At 43.0% G+C, this 24,343-nt stretch overlaps 2 protein-coding genes and 1 pseudogene across 2 annotated transcripts in view; all 3 read right to left on the bottom strand.

The window, feature by feature from the left end:
- pdss2 (prenyl (decaprenyl) diphosphate synthase, subunit 2) overlaps nt 1-24,343 on the bottom strand; it is a 59,594-nt gene that overhangs the window by 20,356 nt on the left and 14,895 nt on the right. Inside the window, exons 2-3 of the mRNA XM_089004386.1 lie at nt 23,268-23,402; nt 5,907-6,105 (exon numbers count right to left, since the gene is read on the bottom strand). Coding sequence (XP_088860512.1) covers nt 5,907-6,105; nt 23,268-23,402 — 334 coding nt within the window. The remainder of the gene's footprint in view (nt 1-5,906; nt 6,106-23,267; nt 23,403-24,343) is intronic.
- LOC148893952 (uncharacterized) lies at nt 2,066-5,870 on the bottom strand. The gene is made up of 2 exons (XM_089004672.1): nt 2,631-5,870; nt 2,066-2,535 (listed from the first exon to the last, which is right to left on the bottom strand). The coding sequence occupies exons 1-2, from the start codon at nt 3,089-3,091 to the stop codon at nt 2,274-2,276; spliced, it is 723 nt and encodes a 240-aa protein (XP_088860798.1). The 5' UTR covers nt 3,092-5,870; the 3' UTR covers nt 2,066-2,273.
- On the bottom strand, nt 8,395-9,575 carry LOC148893953 (uncharacterized; annotated as a pseudogene).

Below are 24,343 nucleotides of genomic sequence, written 5' to 3' on the forward strand. Positions count from 1 at the left end.
CCTGCCACACGAGAGGCTTATTTGAAGATCCACTACAACAGAATCAATCATGACACATTCAGAGTTCATTTTGCTTATTGCAGACATCCTTGGTGCACCAGAAACGTCTGCTTGCGATGCCCTTTGGGTCACGCAATCCATCTGGGGGAAAATATTGAGGAAACCCGAGCTTCACCCACAGACCTGAAAGGACAATGTGTCTATAGTGTTACTCTGGTGTATCTCCCTGTCTTGGAAGTGCGGGGGTGGTGGAGGGCTTTTTTTGGAAAGTATCAGATAAGCTCTCCCTCTGCTTCCCCTGTATTCCATTCCCAAATCCAGTCGGATCGTGTTTTGCCGACAGGGTCTGCAAAAGCAAAGAAACCAGAGCTGCTGGGCAAGATTACTTTACGAAAGCGGCGTAGGTTACCTCTCAAGGCCATGACACACCATTTCCATCACTCTCATAGATTTAAAAAGCTCGAAGTCAACCAACATTTAACATTCACACATCCATCCATGTTCAACACTGCTATCCTGAGGAGTGTCGCGGGGAGTTACCCCAGCCTATCCAAGCTGACTTTAGGCAAAAGGCGGACTACAACCTGAATTAGTCATCAGTCAGTTGCAGGGCACAGATAGAGACAAACGACCATTCACGTCCACATCCACACAGTTAATGAGTGGGAACTGATGCCACATTACCTGCATACAAGTCAGGTAGATTGTACCACAACATCAGCAACACTGTTTGACAAGTTTTTGCAAGGAAAAAAAATCCTAGACAGAAAAGAAAATACAGTGATACGTCAGCTTACGAACTTAATTGGTTCCCAGAAAATGTGTGTAAGGCAAAAGGTTCGTCTGCCAAACATTTATTTCCCATAAGAAACAATTAAAAAGGAGGAATACGTCTGTGTCAGCTCTCAGGTGTACAGGAGTGGTCCATCGATGAGAAGGTTTCTTCAACCGTCATCTGTACTTTTTGAAGGTGTCGGACGTTTCGGGATTCGGACAATTAGGGATTTATAATAGGGCTGATACGACCAGTCAGACTTTAGTTCGCTGACGAAGCCTCTTGGATAGGAGGCGAAACGTCCGACACCTTCAAAAAGTACAGATGACGGCTGAAGAAACCTTCTCATCAATTAAAAAGGAGAATAATCCGTTCCCAGGTCCCCACCTTTTCTACTAAATAAGCCTTAAAACTACACAAAATAGACCTTATTTTATGTATAATAAATGTTCTATTGCATTGTAATTAAAGAAATAAACTGTACAGTATAATAAAGTAGTTTTATTTACCTCTGTGATGGTCGTTGATGTAGTTGCCTCTTGATGATATCCGAGTGAAGTTGCCGTGCTTTATTGCCGATAATATCCTCAATCACACGGTCCCTTGCTAGCTGCTCTTTGTTAATCCAAATCAACAGAAGTTTTTCAACCTCTTCTATTGCCTGAGACCGTGGCTTAGACAATATAGAAACACCCTTAGCCTCACGTAGCAATGGTCGACTTAGCATACTGGTACTGGGATGCTAAGTCACACAAACGCACACCTCGTTCGTGTTTTTCAATGATCTCCTTCTTCTGCTCGACCGTAATTTTCTTTTGTGCCCTCTTCGGCTTAACACTAGCCTGTGGTGGGCTCTTTTTCGATCCCATAATTACAAAATTACTCCACTCGATAGCAAACTACGCCCGCACTCAAAGGGGTTGTGGAAAACTAGTCCGCCAGCCACTGTGGCGCTGTTCGACCGTGTGATTTGGTGTTCATCCGCTGAAAACTAGTCCACCGGCCACCGTGGCGCTGTGTGGTTTGGTTTGTCCGCCGTAAACTAGTTCGTATGCCAAGATTATAGTCCCGCTAATTTAATGTTTATAAGGTGAAACGTTCGTGACCTAAAGCGTTTGTAAGCAGAGGTATCACTGTATATGTAATTTCATGATACTGAATCAAAGTCAAGTCAAAGTCAGCTTTATTGTCAAATATGCTAATATGCATGACATACAGCACAGATGAAATTAATGTCCTCTCGGACCCAGCGTGCAAGACATGCAAGGCACTTATAACGTGGCTAAAAAAGACATACAAACGACAACAGACAATACTTGTAATTTCTGTATGTAAAGTGAGGTAGTGTCGTATGGAAAGTGAGGCAGTGACGTATGTAAAGTGAGGAAGTGACGTATATAAAGTGACGTAATGTAGTAATGCAAAAACAAACAACAAGAAAGGGTTGAAGTGAGGTCTTGCAGAGAAAAAAAAATGAGAAAGAACAAAAGAATAGAGTTCACGATGATAGTACAGCATGGAGCGTGTACTCAGAGTTCGGTGAGTGTGGCAGTGGGAAGGGGCAGGCTGAGCAGGGCTGGGAGGGAGTTGAGTCTCCGGACTGCCTGGTGGCAGAAACTGTCCTTGAGCCTGCTGGTCTTGGCTCGGAGACTCCGCAATCTCCGACCCGATGGCAGCAGACTGAAGAGGCTGTGGGAGGGGTGGGTGGGATCGCCAGCGATCCGGATGGCTCTGCGGGTGAGGCGGGTGTTGTAGATGTCCTGAAGGGGGGGGGAGAGAGACACCGATGATCTTCTCAGCTGTCCTCACGATGCGCTGCAGAGTCTTACGGCAGGACACGGTGCAGGCGCCGTACCACACGGTGATACAGCTGGTCAGGATGCTCTCGATGGTACCGCGGTAGAAGGAGGTCGTGATGGGGGTCGGGGCTCCAACTCTTTTGAGCTTGCGGAGGAAGTACAGGCGCTGGTGGGATCTCTTGGCCATTGATGCCGTGTTGTGGCTCCAGGACAGGTCTTCGGATATGTGCACTCCCAGGAACTTGGTGCTGCTCACTCTCTCCACTGCAGCACCGTCGATGGTTAGTGGAGCATGCTGGGGGCGCACTCTCCTGAAGTCCACAACAATCTCCTTCGTCTTCTCCACATTCAGACGGAGATTGTTGTCCTTGCACCACGTGGCCAGGCGGCTGACCTCGTCCCTGTAGGCTGTCTCCTCGTCGTTGTTGATGAGGCCCACCACAGTCGTGTCACAATCATGAGTGTTCAAAGATTTACAGTATACTCGGGATGGGCAAATGCTAGCATCAGGGAACATTATCAGGCCCCGAACGATCTTACTTCAATGGATAGAATACATGTGAAGATGAGGGATGAGTATCGTTTGAATTAGGACAATTGTGATTCTTGTTTCTTCATTCGATTCTAGTTCCGAATTATTTTTCATTGTGAGCCTTAAAAAGGTTTTCTTGGTTTAAATGAGTGAACTAATTAGTTATTTATGTTCTGAGCGACTTACACTTACAAGGAATATTTCAAATACATTCAAAAAATGTATTTTTCGAGTAGATGACCACAGAACACGGGGACTGTGTTTCCTGAATATGAAGTGGAAGCGATAAAGGACTGTCTGTTGGCACAAGGAGTGGAGTGGGTGATGGTTACAAGAAACGCCCCAAAAGTTTAGAATTGCTGAGATGAATAGTTTAAACCATAACTACACCACAAATAAGTTTGATATGATTTTAAAATCAATTTGCAAGATTAGCCTTTAAAATTGGAACATGCACATGCGGCAAAGACTCTCCATAACTTCCATGAATAACTCAAGACTAAATTTATGTCCTTCCCAGCATACAAAGATATTGCTCGCTTGGTCGAGATGCATCACTTCAACAATAAGTCCTGTAATCTTGACGACAAGAGTACAGCACAGAATTCCCAATGAGGTAAAAACTACAGTGTCAACTGAGGTCATACAGAATGAACTGGCACACGCCACCAATTTTTAATAAATCTACCATTCATCAAACATTTAACAAAGTATGCATATGAAATCAAAGGTGATGTTCTTGAGACACTGCTGTAAAATTTTATGGAGCGCCTGGAGAATGAGGTGTTTTTTTTTTTTGTGGTAGTAATACAAGCATAAAGTTTGATGTGCGTGCTGCTTTGTGGGCTTTTGACCCCCCAAAAATAAAAGGAGCACTTGTACAACATTTCCATGATCTTTTTAAATTCATTTAATGCCAATTGTTTTTCTCAAATTGTTTGAGCTGTTTAGACCATTAACTAATTTTTGAAGGCACAAAAATGAATTATTTACCTATAAAATCATAGAACAAATTAAAAGAAAAAAATACTCCTCTTCTTTCATCATCTTGTTTTGTAGCCCGTAGAGGACACAAGCCAGTGTCTTATTGTGCCGTGATAAATACAGAGGGTTGTGTCAGGAAGGGCATCCCATGTAAAAGCTTGGCCAAAACAAACATGCGAATCAAACCTCTGAAGATGGAGGACACTGATTCACTGTGGCGACCCATGAAGAGAAAAGCTGAAAGGAAAAGAAGGCCATTCACACCCATATCCACACCGTCAATGAGTGGGAACCGATGCCACGTTACCTGCAGGCGAGTGTACCACTACACTATGTTTGTCAAGTTGTTCACAATAAAAAAATAAAAAATAGAAAATCCAGGACAGATGAACAAAATATCATTTCATGATACTGAATCAAGAGCTCTTGAAAACATTCTGAGAAAGATCTTTTTGCGAATGCATGCATTTCAAGCATGACTTTTGCCGTGATGCTATTCTTATGCTTTCTTTTTGCATTTCTCAAATAGCTAAACAATGCTTTCCTGCAAAATAACACAAAAAAGGTAAAAATCAGTTTATAGCAAGATAAACACTGCACCGGTGCATGAACTATACATGACGTTTGCATGAACTTTTTATGAACGGTGAACTTTATCCGTGTTCTCAGCACCACACTACTTTTGGAAACCACCACACATGTGAACAAGATGAAACCAACTCTTGCCATCTAGTGATGACTTTCATGCTGAAATTATTCGGTATGATCTTTTCTTTTCAACTTTTTCCTTCAGGGGTCACCACAGCAAATCAGTCTCCTCCATCTTAATAATAATAATAATACATTTGATTTCTAAGCGCCTTAAAAAACTCTCAAGGTCACTTTACAGTCACAGGATCAGTTTTTCTGTGGATGAGCAGCGGCAGCCACATGCGCCAGTGTTCACTCAACCCAGAATAACTTAAAAAGATAGAATAGGAAGATAGATCTTCAGAGGTTTGATTCGCATGTTTGTTTTGGCCAAGTTTTATTAATTTATAATTCCATGAAAACAAACAAACACAATAAGTACACAAATGAATAAACAAACAAAAACAAATAAATAAATGAATAAACTGCTAAAAAGGTATTTCTACATATCGACCTTAATATAGTTAAACAGTGATTTTAAGCCCAACCCTTATTTGTTCCCCATATATTTTCACAACGTTCTCTCTTCATCCAGAGTGCCTGCACATTACTCTTCCAAGTCTTACAAGGAGTCTTGCTCGTACAACATGCCAACAGCATAACAGATTCCTAAACTGCACGAGGCGTTTGAAATTGTACGGGGGCATATGCTTGTTTTTAAAATGCAATTAACAAAAAATAAAATAAAGAATCCCTTAGAGGAAACAAAAGCTGCCGTAACAAATGCCTCACGGCTACTTCCTTCTGCCCAAAATTGCTTTTGCATCAAAGCTATCGGAAACAAGGTTATCATTCCTAAGTATTATTTACATGAAATGACAACCATTTTCTCCTTTTTTAGCTGTGCGTTTATATCGCAAATTGCTAAGAGGTGTTCAATTATGAAATCGATTATCTAGTTTTGGCATAGTGCTTTGAGGTCGGGCCAGGAAAATTATGATCTCCCATCACTAGTGTTGTATGACTATGTTGTGTTGTTGGCATTGCTGTTGCATTTGCATTGCATTACAGTTCTGCCTACCATTACAGACTAAGAAAATGTCCTCTTGTCCCACACACAGATATGGATTTATTTAGTTATTTATTCCAGGTAAAATACATTGTAATTTGATGCCACACAAGTTACCTTTGTGTTGTTTAACTGGGCCAATCCAGTACAAGCATTTGCGAGAAGGAAGTCTCCACTCAGGACAGCCATCTTATTCCCAAACTCCATGTCCTTCAGCAGGCCGTCAGAACCTGTCCACTCTTTCAAATCGACAACTCCACGATGCACCAGGAACGCCGTGTGGATCAACTCTGTGATTTCTGCCAAATTGCGCTGGCTGTGACGGAAAGAAAATAAATAAATGAATACGTAAACGGTTAAATGAACACAAACAAATGAATGAATAAATACATAAATAAACGCATTCGGGCAATAAGTATTTTGTTTAATAGATTTTTCAAGTGATTTTACAAGGAAATAAATTGTTGGTCATCACGTTGATGAACATGTGCATCGTAGTGAATCTGATTATCAAAATAGCTCCCCAAAAATGCCTTTTGAAAGAAAATAATTTCCTTGAAACCATCTTCATGTTGCAAGATCCAGATTCCTTTTATAGAATGTTTAAGGCAACCCTGCTCCTGATAAAACCGACTGGTAGCACAAAAACTCATTCTTACTCTGAAATGTGAAAAGGACTCAAAATACACACGCTTGTTCAGGATCAAAGGTAAACTCATCATTAGCCACTTCTGCTTCTATTCTTTAAATCCAAGCTTTCATGGCAACCTCAGGGAGGACATAATCAAATGTTGATTCAGTCATTGGTGGAAGATAATTAGGACCCTTTCCATATAGAAGGAGCGCACAGGGCTGTGGCAGGAAGGATTAATCGAGACCGGGTCGGGTGCCCTGATAGCCACTTACCTTTTTCAGCCACAGTGAGAAACTGATGAGCCTGTTATGCTCTCCTCCACACCCCAAACACCAAAACGCGCACGGACACACACGGACACACACACGTATAGTATGCAGCCACGGTAATTGCTGAGTTCAATGTCAGCTTAAAAAAAGACGTGATTAACATTCAGTAATGTAATGTAGTTCGCACTTCTCAATCACACCCATTGTCTGGCAGGAGAGATGGTGGGTGTTGCAGAGAAACATAACAGTCGCCCTCAGGGTTGCGTTGCCAAAAGTATGTGGAAATGTTGAAAGTTTTTGTTCTCAATTCCGTCTTTTCAACTGCACACACACACACACACACACACACACACACACACACACACACACACACACACACACACACACACATATATATATATATATATATATATATATATATATATATATATATATATATATATATAGCAGGCAGATTGACCACTCCAAATTGTCCCTAGGTGTGAGTGTGAGAGTGACTGTTGTATGTCTTTGTGTGCCCTGCCATTGGCTGGCAACCAATTCAGGGTGTCCCCCGCCTCGTGCCCGAAGACAGCTGAGATAGGCTCCTGCAACCCCCGCGACCCTAATGAGGAATAAGCGGTACGGAAAATGAGATGAGATGATATATATATATATATATATATATATATATATATATATATATATATATATATATATATAGCCGCAAGCCAGTGTCTTGTTGTGCCGGTCCCAAGCCCGGATAAATACAGAGGGTTGTGTCAGGACGTAAAAAAATTGCCAAAACAAATATGCGAATCAAACCTCTGAATCCCATCCCAATCGAGGCCAGGGTTAACAACGGCCGCCATTGGTACTGTTGACCTTCAGGGTGCCAGTGGAAAATGGACTATTGTTGGTCGAAGAAAGAGAGGAGGGAGATGTGCCCGGAGGAAAAGAGAGAAATGGAACGCCAAGAGTATAGAACTAAGAGTAGGAACTTTGAATGTAGGAACAATGACAGGTAAAGGTAGAGAGCTGGTTGACATGATGCAGAGAAGGAAGGTAGACATACTGTGTGTCCAGGAGACCAGTTGGAAAGCGAGCAAGGCTAGAAGCTTAGGGTCAGGATTTCAGTTGTTCTATCATGGTGAAGACAAAAAGAGAAATGGAGTTGGGGTTATCTTAAAAGAGGAGTTCGTTAGGAATGTCTTAGAACTAAAAAGAGCATCAGATAGAATGATGAGTCTGTAGCTAGAAATTGAAGGTGTGATGTTCAATGTTGTTTGTGGGTATGCCCCACAAGTAGAATGTGAGCTGGCAGAGAAAGAGAAATTTTGGTTGGACTTTGATGAAGTCATACAGAACATCCCGAGAAGTGAGAGGGTTGTAATTGATGGAGACTTCAATGGACATGTTGGCGCAGGAAACAAAGATGATGAGGAGGTGATGGGCAGGTTTGGACTCCAGATGAGGAACGCTGAAGGACAGATGGATTGGATTGGATTGGATTGGATATGCCTTTATTCGTCTCACAGTGGAGAAATTTACATTTCACAGCAGCAAAGTGATGAAAGGAATGAAAGTAGAAAAACAAAATACATGAGCTGCTGGAAAGGCCGCCACTCTCGCGGCGCCGTCTTGAAGTCAAAAGAACAAAAAAAACAACTAAATAACAAATAAATAAATAATAATAATAAATAAATAGATGGTGGTTGACTTTGCTAAGAGAATGGAAATGGCTATTGTGAATACTTTCTTTCAGAAGAGGCAGGAACATAGGGTGACCTACAAGAGTGGAGGCAGAAGTACACAGGTAGACTAGATTTTTTTGTGTCAACGGCGCCATCTAAAGGAAATCAGTGACTGCAAAGTAGTGGTTGGTGAGAGTGTAGCCAGACAGCATAGGTTGGTGGTGTGTAGGATGACGCTGGCAGTGAGGAAGATGAAGAACCCAAAGGCTGAAGTGAGGACAAAATGGTGGAAGTTGAAAAAGGAAGAGTGTTGCATGACATTTAGGAAGGAGGTAAGACAAGCACTGGGTGGGCAAGAGATCAGTCCAGATGACTGGCAAACTACAGCGAACATAATCAGAGACACAGGTCGGAAAGTACTTGGTGTATCGAGTGGAAGAAAGGAAGATAAGGAGACTTGGGGGTGGAATGGGGAGGTGCAGGAGTGTATACCGAGAAAGAGGTTAGCAAAGAAGAAGTGGGACACTGAGAGGACGGACGAGAGTAGACAGCAGTACAAGGAGATGCAGCGCACGGTTAAAGTAAAGGTGGCAAAGGCCAAACAAGAGGCCTATGATGACTTGTATGCTCGGCTGGACAGCAAGGAAGGTGAGACTGATCTTTACAGGCTGGCGAGACAGAGAGACAAAGATGGTAAGGACCTGCAGCAGGTTTGGGTGATTAAGGATAGAGATGGCAATATATTAACAGGTACCAGTAGTGTCATGGCAAGATGAAAACAGTACTTTAAAGAATTGATGACTGAGGAAAATGAGAAGGAACAAAGAGTAGAAGACGTGACTGTTGTGGACCAAGACATAGCAAGCATTAGCAAGGATGAGGGCCTGATGATTTACCAATCGAGGTATGGAAGTCTCTTGGAGTGGTGGCGGTGGTGTTCCTGACTGATTCAACAGGATCTTAGATGGTGAACAGATGCCTGAAGAATGGAGACGAAGTGTACTCGTGCCCATTTTTAAGAACAAAGGAGATGTGCAGAGTTGTACTAACTACAGGGGAATAAAGTTGATGAACCATACAATGAAACTCTGGGTAAGAGTAGTTGAAGCAAGACTAAGAGCAGAAGTGAACATTTGTGAGCAGCAGTATGGCTTCATGCCAAAAAAGAGTACGACAGATGCAGTGTTTGCTTCAAGAATGCTGATAGAGAAGTACAGTGAGACCTCAACTTACGAACATCTTATCTTACGAACTTTTCGTCTTACGAACGTCAAATTTATGAATATTAAACCTTATAATAAGCACTATTTTCATAATACACACCCACCACGGCTGGTGGAGTGATCTTCGGCGGAAGAACACCAAAGCAAACGACCTTCGGATCTGGCGGAGTGATCTTCGGCGGAAGTACACGACCGAACAGCGCTCCAGCCGGCGCTACTTTCCACACCCACTCTCATTGAATGCACACGTTGATCGCCTACTTGGAGCTTTTTGCTGATAATTTTACTATGACGGGACAGAAAAAAACACCACAGGCGTGTGTTCAGCCCAAGAAGACACAAAATAAAATCTCCGTCGCTGAGAACACGGAGATAATTGAAAAACACGAACAAGGTGTGCGTTTGTGTGATTTAGTGGCCGAGCACGGCTATGCTAAGTGAACCATTGCTCCCATTCTCCGGAACAGAAAAGCCATCAAAGGTGCGTCTGTTGCAAAAGGTGTTTCCGTGCTCTCTAAGCGACGGTCTCGGGCAATCGAAGAAGTTGAAAAACTTCTGTTAATTTGGATTAATGAAAAGCAGCTATCCGGCGACAGTGAGTAAAGCTATTTTATGCGAGAAAGCACAGCTAATTCACGCCGATATCGCCATGCGCCAACCTGTTCGGCGCTTATTGAATTTAAAGCCAGTAACGGATGGTTCTAGAACATCTGAGGGCGAGGAGGAGATGGCTGCAGCATCGAGTGAGCTCATAAAGGCAATGTTGGCAAAGTGGAATGATGTGCAGGCTTTTACCGAACAGTTCAATTCAGAAAAGACAGTGGTTATGACAATCATCAACATGATGAACGATAATGTGAAGCTTCTGCTTCGTAAGACCTTACGAGTCAGAAAGCAACAGGTGTCAATTAAGAGGTTTTTAATCAGCAAAAATGATGAGGAGTCTCAAAAGAAAAAAGAAGAGAAGCAACACCAGATGTTAAGTTACCAACAGTCCTTATGGAAGGTGACTCTCCTTCCATAAGCCATCAACGACCATCAAAAAGGTAAATACAACTTTATTTTACAGCACAGTTTATTTCTTTAATTACAGTCCTCATGTAATGTGCCTCTTTCCAAACAGTAATTCCCTTTGACCTTCGACCTCCAACGCCATTCCATCAAGCCATCAATGACCATCACAAATGTAAATAAAGTGACTTTATTATACAATGCAATGTATTTCTTTCATTACAATACAATAGTACATTATACATAGAATAAGGTATGTTGTGTGTAGTTTTAAGGCTTATTTAGTTGAAAAGTATATTTTATGGAAACCCGGGAACGGATTATTCCCATTTTAATGGTTTCCTATGGATTTTTTTTTGGAGATACACACTTTTCACCTTACACACTGTCTGGGAACCAATTAAGTTTGTAAGTTGAGGTCTCACTGTACAGAGAAGGTCAGAAGGAATTGCATTGTGTCTTTGTAGATCTGGAGAAAGCATATGACAGGCTGCCCAGAGAAGAGCTGTGGCATTGCATGAGGAAGTCTGGAGTGATAGAAAAGTATGTCAGAGCGGTGCAAGACATGTATCATGACTAGGGCAGTTGTGAGGTGTGCCGTCGGTGTGACGAAGGAATTCAAGGTGGAGATGGGACTCCACCAGGGGTCAGCTCTGAGCCCCTTCTTGTTTGCTATGGTGGACAGGTTGACAGACGATGTTAGACAAGAATCTCCTTGGAACATGATGTTTGCAGATGACATTGTGATCTGTCGCGAGAACAGGGAACAGGTGGCGGAGAAACTAGAGGTGTGGAGATATGCCCTGGAAAGGAGAGGAATGAAGATCAGTCGCAGCAAGACGGAATATATGTGTGTGAATGAGAGGGATCCAAGTGCAACAGTGATGCTACAGGGAGAAGAGATGAAGAAGGTGGAGGATTTTAAGTACTTGAGGTCAACTCTCCACAGCAATGGAGATTGTGGAAAAAGAGGTGAAGAAGCGTGTCCAGGCAGGCTAGAGCGGCTGGAGAAAAATGTCAGGTGTGATGTGTGATAGAAGGGTTTCAGGTAGGATGAAAGGAAAAGTGGATAAAACAGTGGTAAGACCAGGCATGATGTTTGGACTGGAGACAGTGTCACTGAAGAAAAGACAGGAAGCAGAGCTGGAGGTAGCAGAGCTGTAGATGTTGAGGGTTTCTTTGGGAGTGACCAGGTCGGATAGGATCAGGAATGAGTACATTCGAGGGACAACTCATATTAGAGGCTTTGGAGAGAAAGTCAGACTGAGATGGTTTGGACATGTCCAGAGGAGAGAGAGTGACTATATTGGGAGAAGGATGCTGAGCCATGAACTGAGACCGAGAGGAAGACCGAGGAGGAGGTTTATGGATGTGGTCAAGGAGGACATGAAGGTAGCTGGTGTGAGAGAAGAGGATGCACAAAACCGGGATAGATGATAGATGAGGACATTGATTCGCAGTGGCGACCCCTGAAGGGAAAAGCCGAAAAAAGAATATATATATATATATATATATATATATATATATATATATATATATATATATATATATATATATATATATATATGACCCGGGCAATAAACAGCTATGCCCTGCCAGTGATCAGATACCCTGCAGGAATAATAAGGTGGCCAAAGGAAGAGATTCAGACCACGGATGTTAAGACCCGAAAACTCCTCACCATGCACGGAGGGTTCCATCCCAAGTCCAGCACCCTGAGACTGTACACAAGCCGTAAGGAAGGAGGCCGGGGACTAGTGAGTGTGAGAGCCACTGTCCAGGATGAAACATCCAAGCTCCATGAATACATCAAAGAGAAGGCTCCAACGGATGATGTACTCAGAGAATGTCTCAGTCAATGGGGAACAGAGGATGAGGTGCTGGAAGAGGGACAATCATGGGAGGAAAAGCCCCTATACGGGATGTACCACTGAACCATAACTGAAGTGGCTGATCTCAAGAAGTCCTATCAGTGGCTAGAGAGGGCTGGCCTAAAGGACAGCACAGAGGCACTCATCCTGGCTGCCCAAGAGCAGGCCCTGAACACCAGAGCCATAGAGGCAGGGATATACCACACCAGACAAGACCCAAGGTGTAGGTTGTGCAAAGAGGCACCTGAGACAATCCAACACGTAACTGCAGGGTGTAAGATGCTGGCAGGGAAAGCCTACATGGAGCGCCATAACCAGGTGGCTGGCATAGTCTACCGAAACATCTGTGCGGAGTATGGACTGGAAACCCCAAGGTCAAAATGGGAAACACCTCCCAAGGTGGTGGAGAATGACCGAGCAAAAATCCTGTGGGACTTCCAGATACAGACTGACAAGATGGTAATGGCCAACCAACCAGATATCGTGGTCATAGATAAAGGGGAAAGGAAAGCCGTTGTCGTGGATGTAGCGGTCCCGAGTGATGGGAACATCAGAAAGAAGGAACATGAGAAAATCGAGAAATACCAAGGGCTCAGAGAGGAGCTGGAGAGAGCCTGGAAGGTAAAGGTGACAGTCGTGCCTGTGGTGGTCGGAGCACTTGGGGCAGTGACCCCCAAACTCGACGAGTGGTTGCAACAGATCCCGGGAACAACATCGGATATCTCGGTCCAGAAAAGCGCAGTGCTGGGAACAGCACGGATACTGCGCAGAACCCTCAAGCTTCCTGGCCTCTGGTAGAGTACCCGAGCTGAAATGGGGACAGACACCACCCATGGTGGGTGAGACGAGGATTTTTTTTTTTTTTTTATATAAAGTCAAAGTCAGCTTTATTGTCAATTATGCTAATATGCATGACATACAGCACAGATGAAATTAATGTCCTCTCGGACCCAGTGTGCAAGGCACTTATAACGTGGCTAAAAAGACATACAATTGACAACAGACAATACATGTAATTTCTGAATGTAAAGTGAGGTAGTGTCATCTGGAAAGTGAGGTAGTGACATATGTAAAGTGAGGAAGTGACATATGTAAAGTGACGTAATGTAGTAATGCAAAAACAAACAAGAAAGGGTTGAAGTGAGGTCTTGAAAAAATGAGAAAGAACAAAAAAATAGAGTTCAGAATGATAGTATAGCATGTAGCGTGTACTCAGAGTTCAGTGAGTGTGGCAGTGGGAAGGAGCAGGGTGGGCAGGGCTGGGAGGGAGTTGAGTGTCCGGACTGCCTGGTGGCAGAAACTGTCCTTGAGCCTTCTGGTCTTGGCTCAGAGACTCCGCAGTCTCCTAGCCGATGGCAGCAGGCTGAAGAGGCTGTGGGAGGGGTGGGTGGGATCGCCAGCGATCCTGATGGCTCTGCGGCTGAGGCGGGTGTTGTAAATGTCCTGAAGGGGGGGGGAAGAGAGACACCAATGATCTTCTCAGCTGTCCTCACGATGCGCTGCAGAGTCTTACGGCAGGACACGGTGCAGGCTCTGTACCACACGGTGATACAGCTGGTCAGGATGCTCTCGATGGTACCGCGGTAGAAGGAGGTCGTGATGGGGGTTGGGGCTCCAACTCTTTTGAGCTGGCAGAGGAAGTACAGGCGCTAGTGGGATCTCTTGGCCAGTGTTTCCGTGTTGTGGCTCCAGGACAGGTCTTCGGACAAGTGCACTCCCAGGAACTTGGTGCTGTTCACTCTCTCCACTGCAGCACCGTCGATGATGAGTGGAGCATGCTGGGGGCGCACTCTCCTGAAGTCCATAACAATCTCCTTCGTGTTCTCCACATTCAGACGGAGATTGTTGTCCTTGCACCACGTGGCCAGGCGGCTGACCTCGTCCCTATAGGCTGTCTCCTCATCGTTGTTGATGAGGCCCACCACAATTGTGTCATCCGCAAACTTTATGAAGAGGGTGGAGCTGGGTGATGATGGTGACCATATATATATATATATATATATATATATATATATATATATATATATATATATATATATATATATATAGTAAAGTCTCGTTATATCGATATCGGATATATCGATAGTCCCGGTTATATCGATACTATTTCTATGCACGCACGGAGAAAATTACATGCAAACAGGGTCGGATATATCGATTGTCCCGGTTATATCGATATTTTTTCGGACTCCCTTGAATATCGATATAACGAGACTTTACTGTATATATATATATATATATATATATATATATATATATATTCTGAGAACAGCTTTTTTTCATCTCCGCAGCATTACCAAGATCTCCAATTCTGTCTTTCAGTGGTTGAGAGGTCATAATTCAATGCGTTGGTTACGTTTGTCACATATTGTTCTCCGTTCTATCCAGGTATAGAATGTTCAAGTACAAAATGTTCCAGAGAAACTCCAGACAATTATGAAAAAGGGTGATCGTATTACCCTGATACGATCCAACGTACTGCTACTCCCGGTCCACTTGAGGCACACTTATTTTTTTTCCAACTTACTTATTAAATACAGTAAAGTCTCGTTATATCGATACTCAAGGGAGTCCGAAAAAATATCGATATAACCGGGACTATCGATATATCCGATCCTGCGCCGAACTGCATTAAACAAAAGCCGCCAAAAGAGGGCAGCCAAGCGCCATATAAGAAACGGAGCTGGCCAATAGCTCCCTTTTTTGTTCCCCCAATGTTGCCTCAAAATGGCACATATAATTCTTTAATGATTGTAAACATGTATGCTTTAATCTTCAGAACTACAGTGTATTTGAAACATATTCATAACTGGATGTGTAACAAGAAAGCATATTATCCGAATCTGAAGCCATTGTTTGGATTCACAAGCAATGCAAGACGTCTTGGCGTGAAGTCATTTTTATTTGCATTTGAATAAAAAGTGACATCGGCTGTCCTTTAATACACAGTATGGAATGTTAATAATTTTCAAAATCATCGCGCTTCAGCAGACAAAACAAGAAACATTGTTGCAAAAAACGATTGCATTCATATACAGTACAGTGGGCATGTAGATAACACAACAGGGAAACTGCAACGCTTACATCTTACTGTATTATGTATACAATTTAAAAAAGTCATCAATCTTCTTCTGCTTCCCATTTTTACCTTTTAACACAAACACTTCAATCTCGTCTGCTACACACGAGCTAGCGTCTGAAAATGAAAATGGCTCTGCTACACGAGTGCTGGGCACGTAACCAAGTCACCTGACCAAGTCGACCAATGGCGCGACTGATGGCGTGACACGTAACCAAGACACGTGACCAAGTTGACCAATGGCACGACCGATGGCGTGTCACGTGACAAAGTCACACGGCCAAGTCGACCAATAGCGCGACCGATGGCGGCTCATGTGACCAAGTCGACCAATGGCGCGACCAATGGCGGCTCACGTAAGAAGACACGTGACCAAGTTGACCAATGGCGCGACGGATATATCGATGTAAACAACAAAAATGGCCGGCGGGGGATGAAAAGGAGCACCGTAATAACCGGATTATCGTAACAACCGGGTATCGTACTAAACGGTACTAATTATACATAAAAAGACTAGAAATGTGCAAGGGAAACGAAAATAATATCGTAATAAGCTGTACTATCGATATAACCGATATCGATATAACGAGACTTTACTGTACTACACATTTTGGCATGTTCCTATCTAGTTGATTTTGGGGTACCGTATGTTCCATCCAGGAATCTTTTTTTCACGACACGCTGGTGTTTTATTGATCCCAAGTGCCAAATACTTTGGATCATATCCTCAATACAACGAAGTTTACATGGACGACGGGAACTTGAGATTTGATTTTCAGTTTTTGCAACTTACATGGCTAACCTATATAGATACCGATCTCATTGATTTAGCGGGAATATATGTTCATCCTGGGCGGCCCGGTGGTCGAGTGGTTAGCACGGCTTCACAGTGTAGAGGTCGCTGTTCCCGTCCCGCTCTGGCCTCCCTGAGTGCATTTTGCATGTTCTCCCCGGGCCCACGTGGGTTTTCTCCGGGTCCTCCAGTTTCCTCCCACATTCCAAAAACATGCATGGCAGACAGATTGAACACTCCAAATTGTCCTTTGGTGTGAGTGTGAGAGTGACTGTTGTTTGTCTTTGTGTGCCCTGCGATTGGCTCGCAACCAATTTAGGGTGTCCCCCGCCTCATACCCGAAGACAGCTGGGATAGGCTCCAGCACCCACCGCGGCCCTAATGAGGAATAAGCGGTACGGAAAATGGATGGATGGATATGTTCATTCTGCAATCTTTCTTCACAACACACCTGGTCTTTTCATGTTACTGAGAGCCAAAAAGGAGCCTGCAGGTTCAAGAGATGTTTTTAATTCTCGACTCACAGAGTGTAGAGGTGCCTGCCCACGCAGTAGGCCAATTTTAAAAATTCAACATAAGACTCATTTGTATACTGCATTTAGTTGAGCTTGATGTTGGGCTGGTTGACTGCCACTTCTCACTTCTGCCCCCCCCTGGCTTGGAAGGAGGGCTAAGTGACAATGACCGAATTGGTTGTTACTGTGCAGATTCTTCACCAACTGATCTAGAGGTAGCCATATTGTTGAGGGCGGTGCTATGGGGTTTCCGCATTAACCCACGAGGTTGGGGTTTCCGAGGGCCTACTTCTCACAGAAAATCTTCCTGCAGCCCTTCATTTTATCAAATGGACTCTGACACTATTCTAGTTGACATTGTACAGCAACATATGTGTTAAATGTTGCCCACTCCTGGAAGAGGAATTCCCCACTCTGAGGCCACTTCTGAAGGTTTCTCATTTCCTCCAAGATGAGGTGGTGTATTTTATTTTTTTAATTTTTCCTTTCCCTCTTTTAGAGTAAAGACTAGGAGGTGTTATTAATATTCGTCAATTCTTGGGTTTTGTTCCCCTTTGATAAATAAATTTGACAGTGTGAGATGCTTCATTGTGTCCCCTCATATTACCAGTTTACCACTCATAGATTCACACATTCATATACATTTTACTAAAATAAAATAAAAAAATGGGGATGTTTTTGGGACTATCAGTAAATGAAATGGAAAAACACGCGACATTGGACACATTTCTATTTTTATTTTATCTTCAGTAAATACTGGTGTAGTGGTTCATTTTGGTCACTAAAGACGGCAAACAAAAGCATAATCATTTCATGGAAACAAAAGTTCATTTGCAGATCAATCAACTTTTTCTGCACATACAGTATGTTCCAAACCATTGCCTCTTATCTCTCAGTCCGGTTATATATCTGTGGGGCTTTGAGAAGAAAATGGGGGACAAGGGTGCCCGTGTATAAATAGCTTTGGTGCCCGGTTGCATAGCAACTGATGCCATCTTGTCAAGTTGTAACGCCCCTCACCACGCCTCTCGTCCTGAGTGTTGTATGCCATTTTCCTCCCTCGGCTGTCTGCCTTCGCATCAAATGCAGCCTGGTATGTTTGGCTTCAAAGAACTGTCTACCAAATAGACAAATGATTTGTTCAGTGGCATGCATATACTGTCATTCGTTCACTCGATTCATCCTACAGATTTCCTCATATACCTCAACAACATTCCAGACTGTCCTTTCAAGCTATCAACATAACCATCCATCCAGCCCATCTATCCATCAATGACTGCTATGTTTTGGTGAATCATCAGTGTCAGGCAGTAGAGTGGGAAATCTTTTACAAATGCTGTCAGGAGGGAGGAGACCATCCCTCAGAGGTTTCAATCATCCTCCACCTTCCATCTCGCCATCAGTAGAGGTGCTAATGAGCCGGAGAGAGGAAAAGAGGCAGAGCTTGCGGAAGCACAAATGAGGTGATCAAGTCATGCTGCGTGCGTGTCTATATATGGGGTCATCACAGTGCAGTGAAGGAATGCATGTAAGTACAGCAGTGATTCAGTGGTATGGTCACTTTTGGAAACCAATTTTTGCCACATACCCACATGACTGTTAAGCGTGTCATGCTGCACATGTGCACATTTCACCATCAAAAACAACAAATTGAGGTATTAGAAGATACAGTGGAATATTGAAGTATGGGTTCAGTTTGTTGTACTGTTTTTCAATGTGCTGATTTTTTTTTAAACTCAAGTCATCCATAGTCCCATTGATGAGAATGGCTGGAGTCTATCGCCCCCCCGCACCCCATTCTTCTTCCCAAATGCTTTCCGTCCACATCTAAGCCGCGAGAGTGGCTGCCTTTCCAGCAGCTCATGTATTTTGTTTTTCTACTTTCATTCCTTTCATCACTTTGCTGCTGTGAAATGTAAATTTCTCCACTGTGAGACTAATAAAGGCATATCCAAATCCAATCCAATCTAAATCTAAGACATTGCCGCGCTTCACTGCGACCCCCTGACTTCTCGTTCTGTCTCTTCCATGTTGGCTATTGCCAACATGGAATGTCTATGTTCCTCTGGATGACTTGTAACTGGGAAGTAAATCCCTTGTGAGTTTGTTACATACATGGGCAGTAAATTGGATTTTGATGGATGCATGCAAGAACAAAACCAAATACAAAGCTTTTTTCGAAAAGTTTAGCCATGGTGTGGTCTGTGTTCAACAATTTTCTCAACACTTGGTCAACTAGTACTTGTTAGTCAAGACTCAGAACCAGGCTATTTTGTTGAACACATTTTCTTTATAATGTCATTCTATCTGTATTTATTGAAGAATTCAGATGCAGAGCCACGCGCAAGACGGACCAATAGGAAACGTGTGTGTGCGGTGCTGTCGCCGGCGTTGCACATCCCCTTCGATTACAAATAAAGAATGGACAATAGAGTGGACAAAGGCATTCAACAAATGTGTGTTTACAAGCACGATTTCATATTTCAAATACACGTCTGTGTAAGCTCTCGTCGTACAGGAGTGGTCGATCGATGAGAAGATTTCTTCAGCCGTCATCTGTACAAATTTGAAGGTTTCGGACGTTTCGCCTCCTATCCAAGAGGCTTCGTCAGCGAACTAAAGTCTGACTGGTTGTATCGGCCCTATTTATATATCCCTAATGTCCAGCCATGGCGGCGCCGGACACAGCTATGATAGGTCCCTACTCTCAGGTTGGGGGGAGCAGAAGACCACTCCCTGTGGCCCCACTGATTGTTCCTACATTCCTGACTAATGACTGGCCCATTTCCCCCACTCCTACCGGTATCACCTCATAAGCATTACGAATGTTGCCTAACCTGTTTTGCCTAAGCAGGCTATTGTATGAACGATCCAAATTGAACCTCACCCCATCAGACTGGTTTAATGAAGGATTTTGTTGTTTTATAAGAATCACTTCTTTTACCCCCCTTTCAAACCATCTATGGTCTTTCGCTAAGATTTTAACCTCATTGTCGTCAAATGAATGGTTGCTAACTTTTACGTGCAAATGTCCTGCCGATTGAGGCCCACTTGTATTATCCCTGCGATGTTGATAAAGTCTTTTTTTAAGAATTTGCTGAGTCTCCCCAATGTACTGCTCTTTACAATTTTCATTCTTACAATGTATGGAATAAACTACATTTGTTTTTCATTTGGTAGCCTATCTTTTGGATGCACTAATTTTTGCCTTAACGTGTTTATCGGTTTGAAATAAGTAGGAATTTTGTGTTGCCAAAGGACTCTTTGTAATTTTTCAGAAACTCCTGCAATGTAAGGTACTGCTACTCCTCTCCTTTTTGTATCTTGAGAATTATTGGTTTCATTCCCTATTCGTACCCACCGTTAGTGAGTGCTCGCCTGATATGTTTTGACTCCTCTTCTCTTCGCTAGTTGATATTAGTTTAGCCCTATGCTGGAGGGTTCTGATAACTCCTAGTTTGTGTTGTAAACGGTGGTTAGAGTCAAAAAGTAAGTATTGGTCAGTGTGCGTAGCCTTCCTAAAGACTTCTGTTTTTAGCGCCCTGTCCTCTTTTATAATTACTTTACAATCCAAGAAGGCGAGTTGGTTCTCTTGAATGTCCTCACGAGTAAATTTAATGTTGAAGTCTACAGAGTTGAGGTGATCTGTGAAGGATTGAATTTCTTGTTTTTTAATTATGACAAAAGTATCGTCCATATATCTAAACCAGTGTCTAGGTTTTGTCCCCGGGAAGGATGTGAGGGCCTGTTTCTCCATCGCTTCCATGTACAGATTAGCCACTATGGGTGAAACTGGTGAGCCCATAGCACAACCATGAATTTGTTCATAAAATTTCTCCCGAAATTGAAAATACGTAGTATTAAGGCAGATTTCCAATAATTTGCAGATGTGATCCGCTTTAAGTTTGGTTCTTTCATGCAGAGAAATGTCCGCCAGCAGTCTCGTCCTCACCACTGAGACTGCTGCTGGGGTTGGGACAGATGTAAAGAGAGAAGTCACATCGTATGATGCCAAAGTTTCCTCAGGTTCCAATATGAGGTCTTTGATCTTCTCTACAAACCCTGTGGTGTTCTCTACGTGATATTCTGTGTTACCAACCAACGGAGCTAAGATAGTTTTTAAATATTTGGCTACATTGTATGTAGAGGAGTCAATGCTACAAACAATGGGTCTGAGAGGGAACCCTTCTTTATGTATTTTTTTCCCCCCAACCTGAGAGTTGGGACCTATCATAGCTGTGTCCGGCGCCGCCATTGCTGGACATTAGGAATATATAAATAGGGCCGATACGACCAGTCAGACTTTAGTTTGCTGACGAAGCCTCTTGGATAGGAGGCGAAACGTCCGAAACCTTCAAATTTGTACAGATGACGACTGAAGAAACCTTCTCATCGATACTTCAAATAGTTTGGTTTCTAAGCCATTTGCAGCAGCAGATTGTTCAGATTTTGTCTTGGATTCATTTTATAACTTATTTTTTTATAAGATTAGATGACTTTAAAAAGCTATTTTAAAAATAAAAAAAAAAACATAATACCACCATGTTCATTTAACATGTCCTTAGATAACCAACACATTCGCCAACTTTGGACCAACCTGCACAACAATATACACACACAGCGATGCCACATCTATCGTGTTAATTCTGAAAGAACACAGCCTAATTGTTTCCAGCCAATACTGTGAAGTACCTTGACTGAGTGAGATTCTACCTTTGATGTGAAAGATGCAGCGCCAAACGGTCAAGATGGCACAAAATACAATTTGGAGATCAAGCATAACAGGAAGTGCAACAGACTTTGGCTTGCTACAGCAACAAAAAAAAAAATCATCATACCTTAGAGGACAACCGACACCATTTTTTGGTTTCATAACTGACAAAAAACGTTTGATAGCATCTAAAATACCCAAAACACACAGGCTGATATTTTTAGTCAAATGCAAAACACCAATAAAAATGAGTTAAAGTGTCCCAAAACTACTTCAAAATGACCCCGGAATTGCGAGTTTCAGAAAGTCCCACTCCCTAGTTCGTGACGTCATGCCAGGATGCCTTTGCCTTGCTCTAGAACAGGAGTCGGGAACCTTTTTGACTAAGAAAGCCATAAAAGTAAAATATTTAGAAATGTTTTTCAATGAGAGCCACACAAACGCAAGCGCGCACACACACACACACACACACACACACACACACACACACACACACACACACACACGCACACGCACACGCAAACGCAAACAAGCTCATTTAAAGGGCCGTTTACATCTTTCAACATGACGGCCATCCAATGAAACTTGCGCTTTCCGTCAACCTAGGTCAGTGTCATCCAATCAAAATTGCGCTTTTCCGCTAACTGCAGCCCCAGCAGGAAATGAATCGCGAAAAAGTGACAATATGTATTTAGTTTTATCGGCGAACCATATGCAATCATCAAAAGAGCCATATATGGCTCTCGAGCCATAGGTTCCCGACTCCTGCTCTAGAATCAAAACAATGGTTTCAGATTTGGAGAAGATGCTTTCTTGTTACTCATCCAGTTATGAATATGATTCAAATAGTTCTGAAGAGGAAAGCATATATGTTAGCAATCGAAGTACTTGCGTATCAATTCGATCCGTCAGGACTCCAATCTATCATCCCAGAAAATGCACAAGATGGCGCCCAAGCTCTGTTGAAAATGGGCTGATTTGTCTGCTGATTTGTCTGTTGCTTGGTGCAACCATCGTGTTATTTATATGTTTTCCTTCTAATTTCACCATCAACACGGCTCAACACGAAGTTTTCAGACCAAATATCCATCAATTTTCCGTACCGCTTATTCCTCATTAGGGTCGCGGGGGTGCTGGAGCCAATCCCAGCTGTCTTCAGCCACGAGGTGGGGGACACCCTTAATTGGTTGCCAGCCAATCGCAGGGCACACAAGGACAAACAACAGTCACTCTCACACTCACACCAAGGGACAATTTGGAGTCTTCAATCTGCCTGCCATGCATGTTTTTGGAATGTGGGAGGAAACCGGAGGACCCGGAGGAAACCCACACGGGCCCGGGGAGAACATGCAAACTCCACACAGGGAGGCCGGATGGGGACGCGAACCGGCGACCTCTGCACTGTGAAGCCGGTGTGCTAACCACTTGACTACCAGGCCGCCAGTAGAAGTTATTTGAAGTGATTTTACAAATTATGGACACAACTTGTCCGGAGGCGTCGGTTGTCCTTTAAGTGATGAAGATTCCAGTCCTGTAAATATAACTGGTGGTCTCAGTCATTTAAACCATGCAAACTTTTTTTAAGAATCAGAATTGACAATCGTTAGGAGTCAGTATCGAATTGTGGAACCAAAATCGCATAAATGCAAACGGTGTCCAACCCTTATATTTCAGTGCCAGTGACATGAGTGGATTTTACCTGGGGTAGATGCCACTGACCATATCCTGAGCGAAGGCTTCTGAGCATGCATGGCTCGGTCCTGCAGCTTTTGAAAGAAGAAGAACAACCAGTCCCCTCATCTGAAGGTTGTTCTTGCTGTCGTAGACAAAACCTCTGTAAAGTAAGAGGAAGAATTAGGCCTGCTGCACAAAAGTGACCGAGAGGTGATTACCGGTAAATAGTTATCACAATACAATTACATTTTACTACGCCTCCCGACAATCGAAGTGGTTGAACATTGCACATCAACTGACAAACTGCACTTGAAAAGCTACAATTCTGTACTGTTGCTTGACACTCCGGTAAGTAGCCTGTTAATGATTTGAGTGGTAATGTTTTGTATGGTCCGACCAACTTCTAACTCATTGGTGTCAAATTTATTTTACTCGTAGGCCAACTTGGACTTGTCTTCCCTTGGAGGGCCGTTATGACAGTGAAACCACAATCTGCAGTGGTGAAATGGAATATCCAGACAAAAGCACAAAATGATTACCGGTACTTGTACAGAAGAAACTAATCAATTACTAGTTTCAAATCAGTCAAGTTTGATAATAGTTTGTTCAATTATTGGTTGTATTAAGTTCATCCTGTCTACTTGATATCTAATTTAAAACAGATTATTTTCTTACAGACAGTGTATTTTAGGTGTACAATTACCTGACATGTTTCGGCGTATACTTCCGCCTTCGTCAGAGTCAGACACTCTGACAAAGGCGGAAGTATACGCCGAAACATCTGTGTAAGCTCTCAGTCGTACAGGAGTGTCCCATCGATGAGAAGGTTTCTTCAGCCGTCATCTGTACTTGAAGGCGTCGGACGTTTCGCCTCCTATCCAAGAGGCTTACAAAGTCTTACTGGTCTTATCGGCCCTATTTATATATCCCATGGAAGAGATGGAGAAACAGGCCCGCACATCCTTCCCGGGGACAAACCCTAGACACTGGTTTAGATATGTGGACGATACTTTTGTCATAATTAAAAAACAAGAAATTCAATCCTTCACAGATCACCTCAACTCGGTAGACATCAACATTAAATTTACTCGTGATGACATT

Source organism: Hippocampus bargibanti, linkage group LG09 (genome assembly GCF_051943395.1).
Source record: "Hippocampus bargibanti isolate YZ-2025 linkage group LG09, ASM5194339v1, whole genome shotgun sequence".
In the NCBI taxonomy this organism is placed as follows: domain Eukaryota; kingdom Metazoa; phylum Chordata; class Actinopteri; order Syngnathiformes; family Syngnathidae; genus Hippocampus; species Hippocampus bargibanti.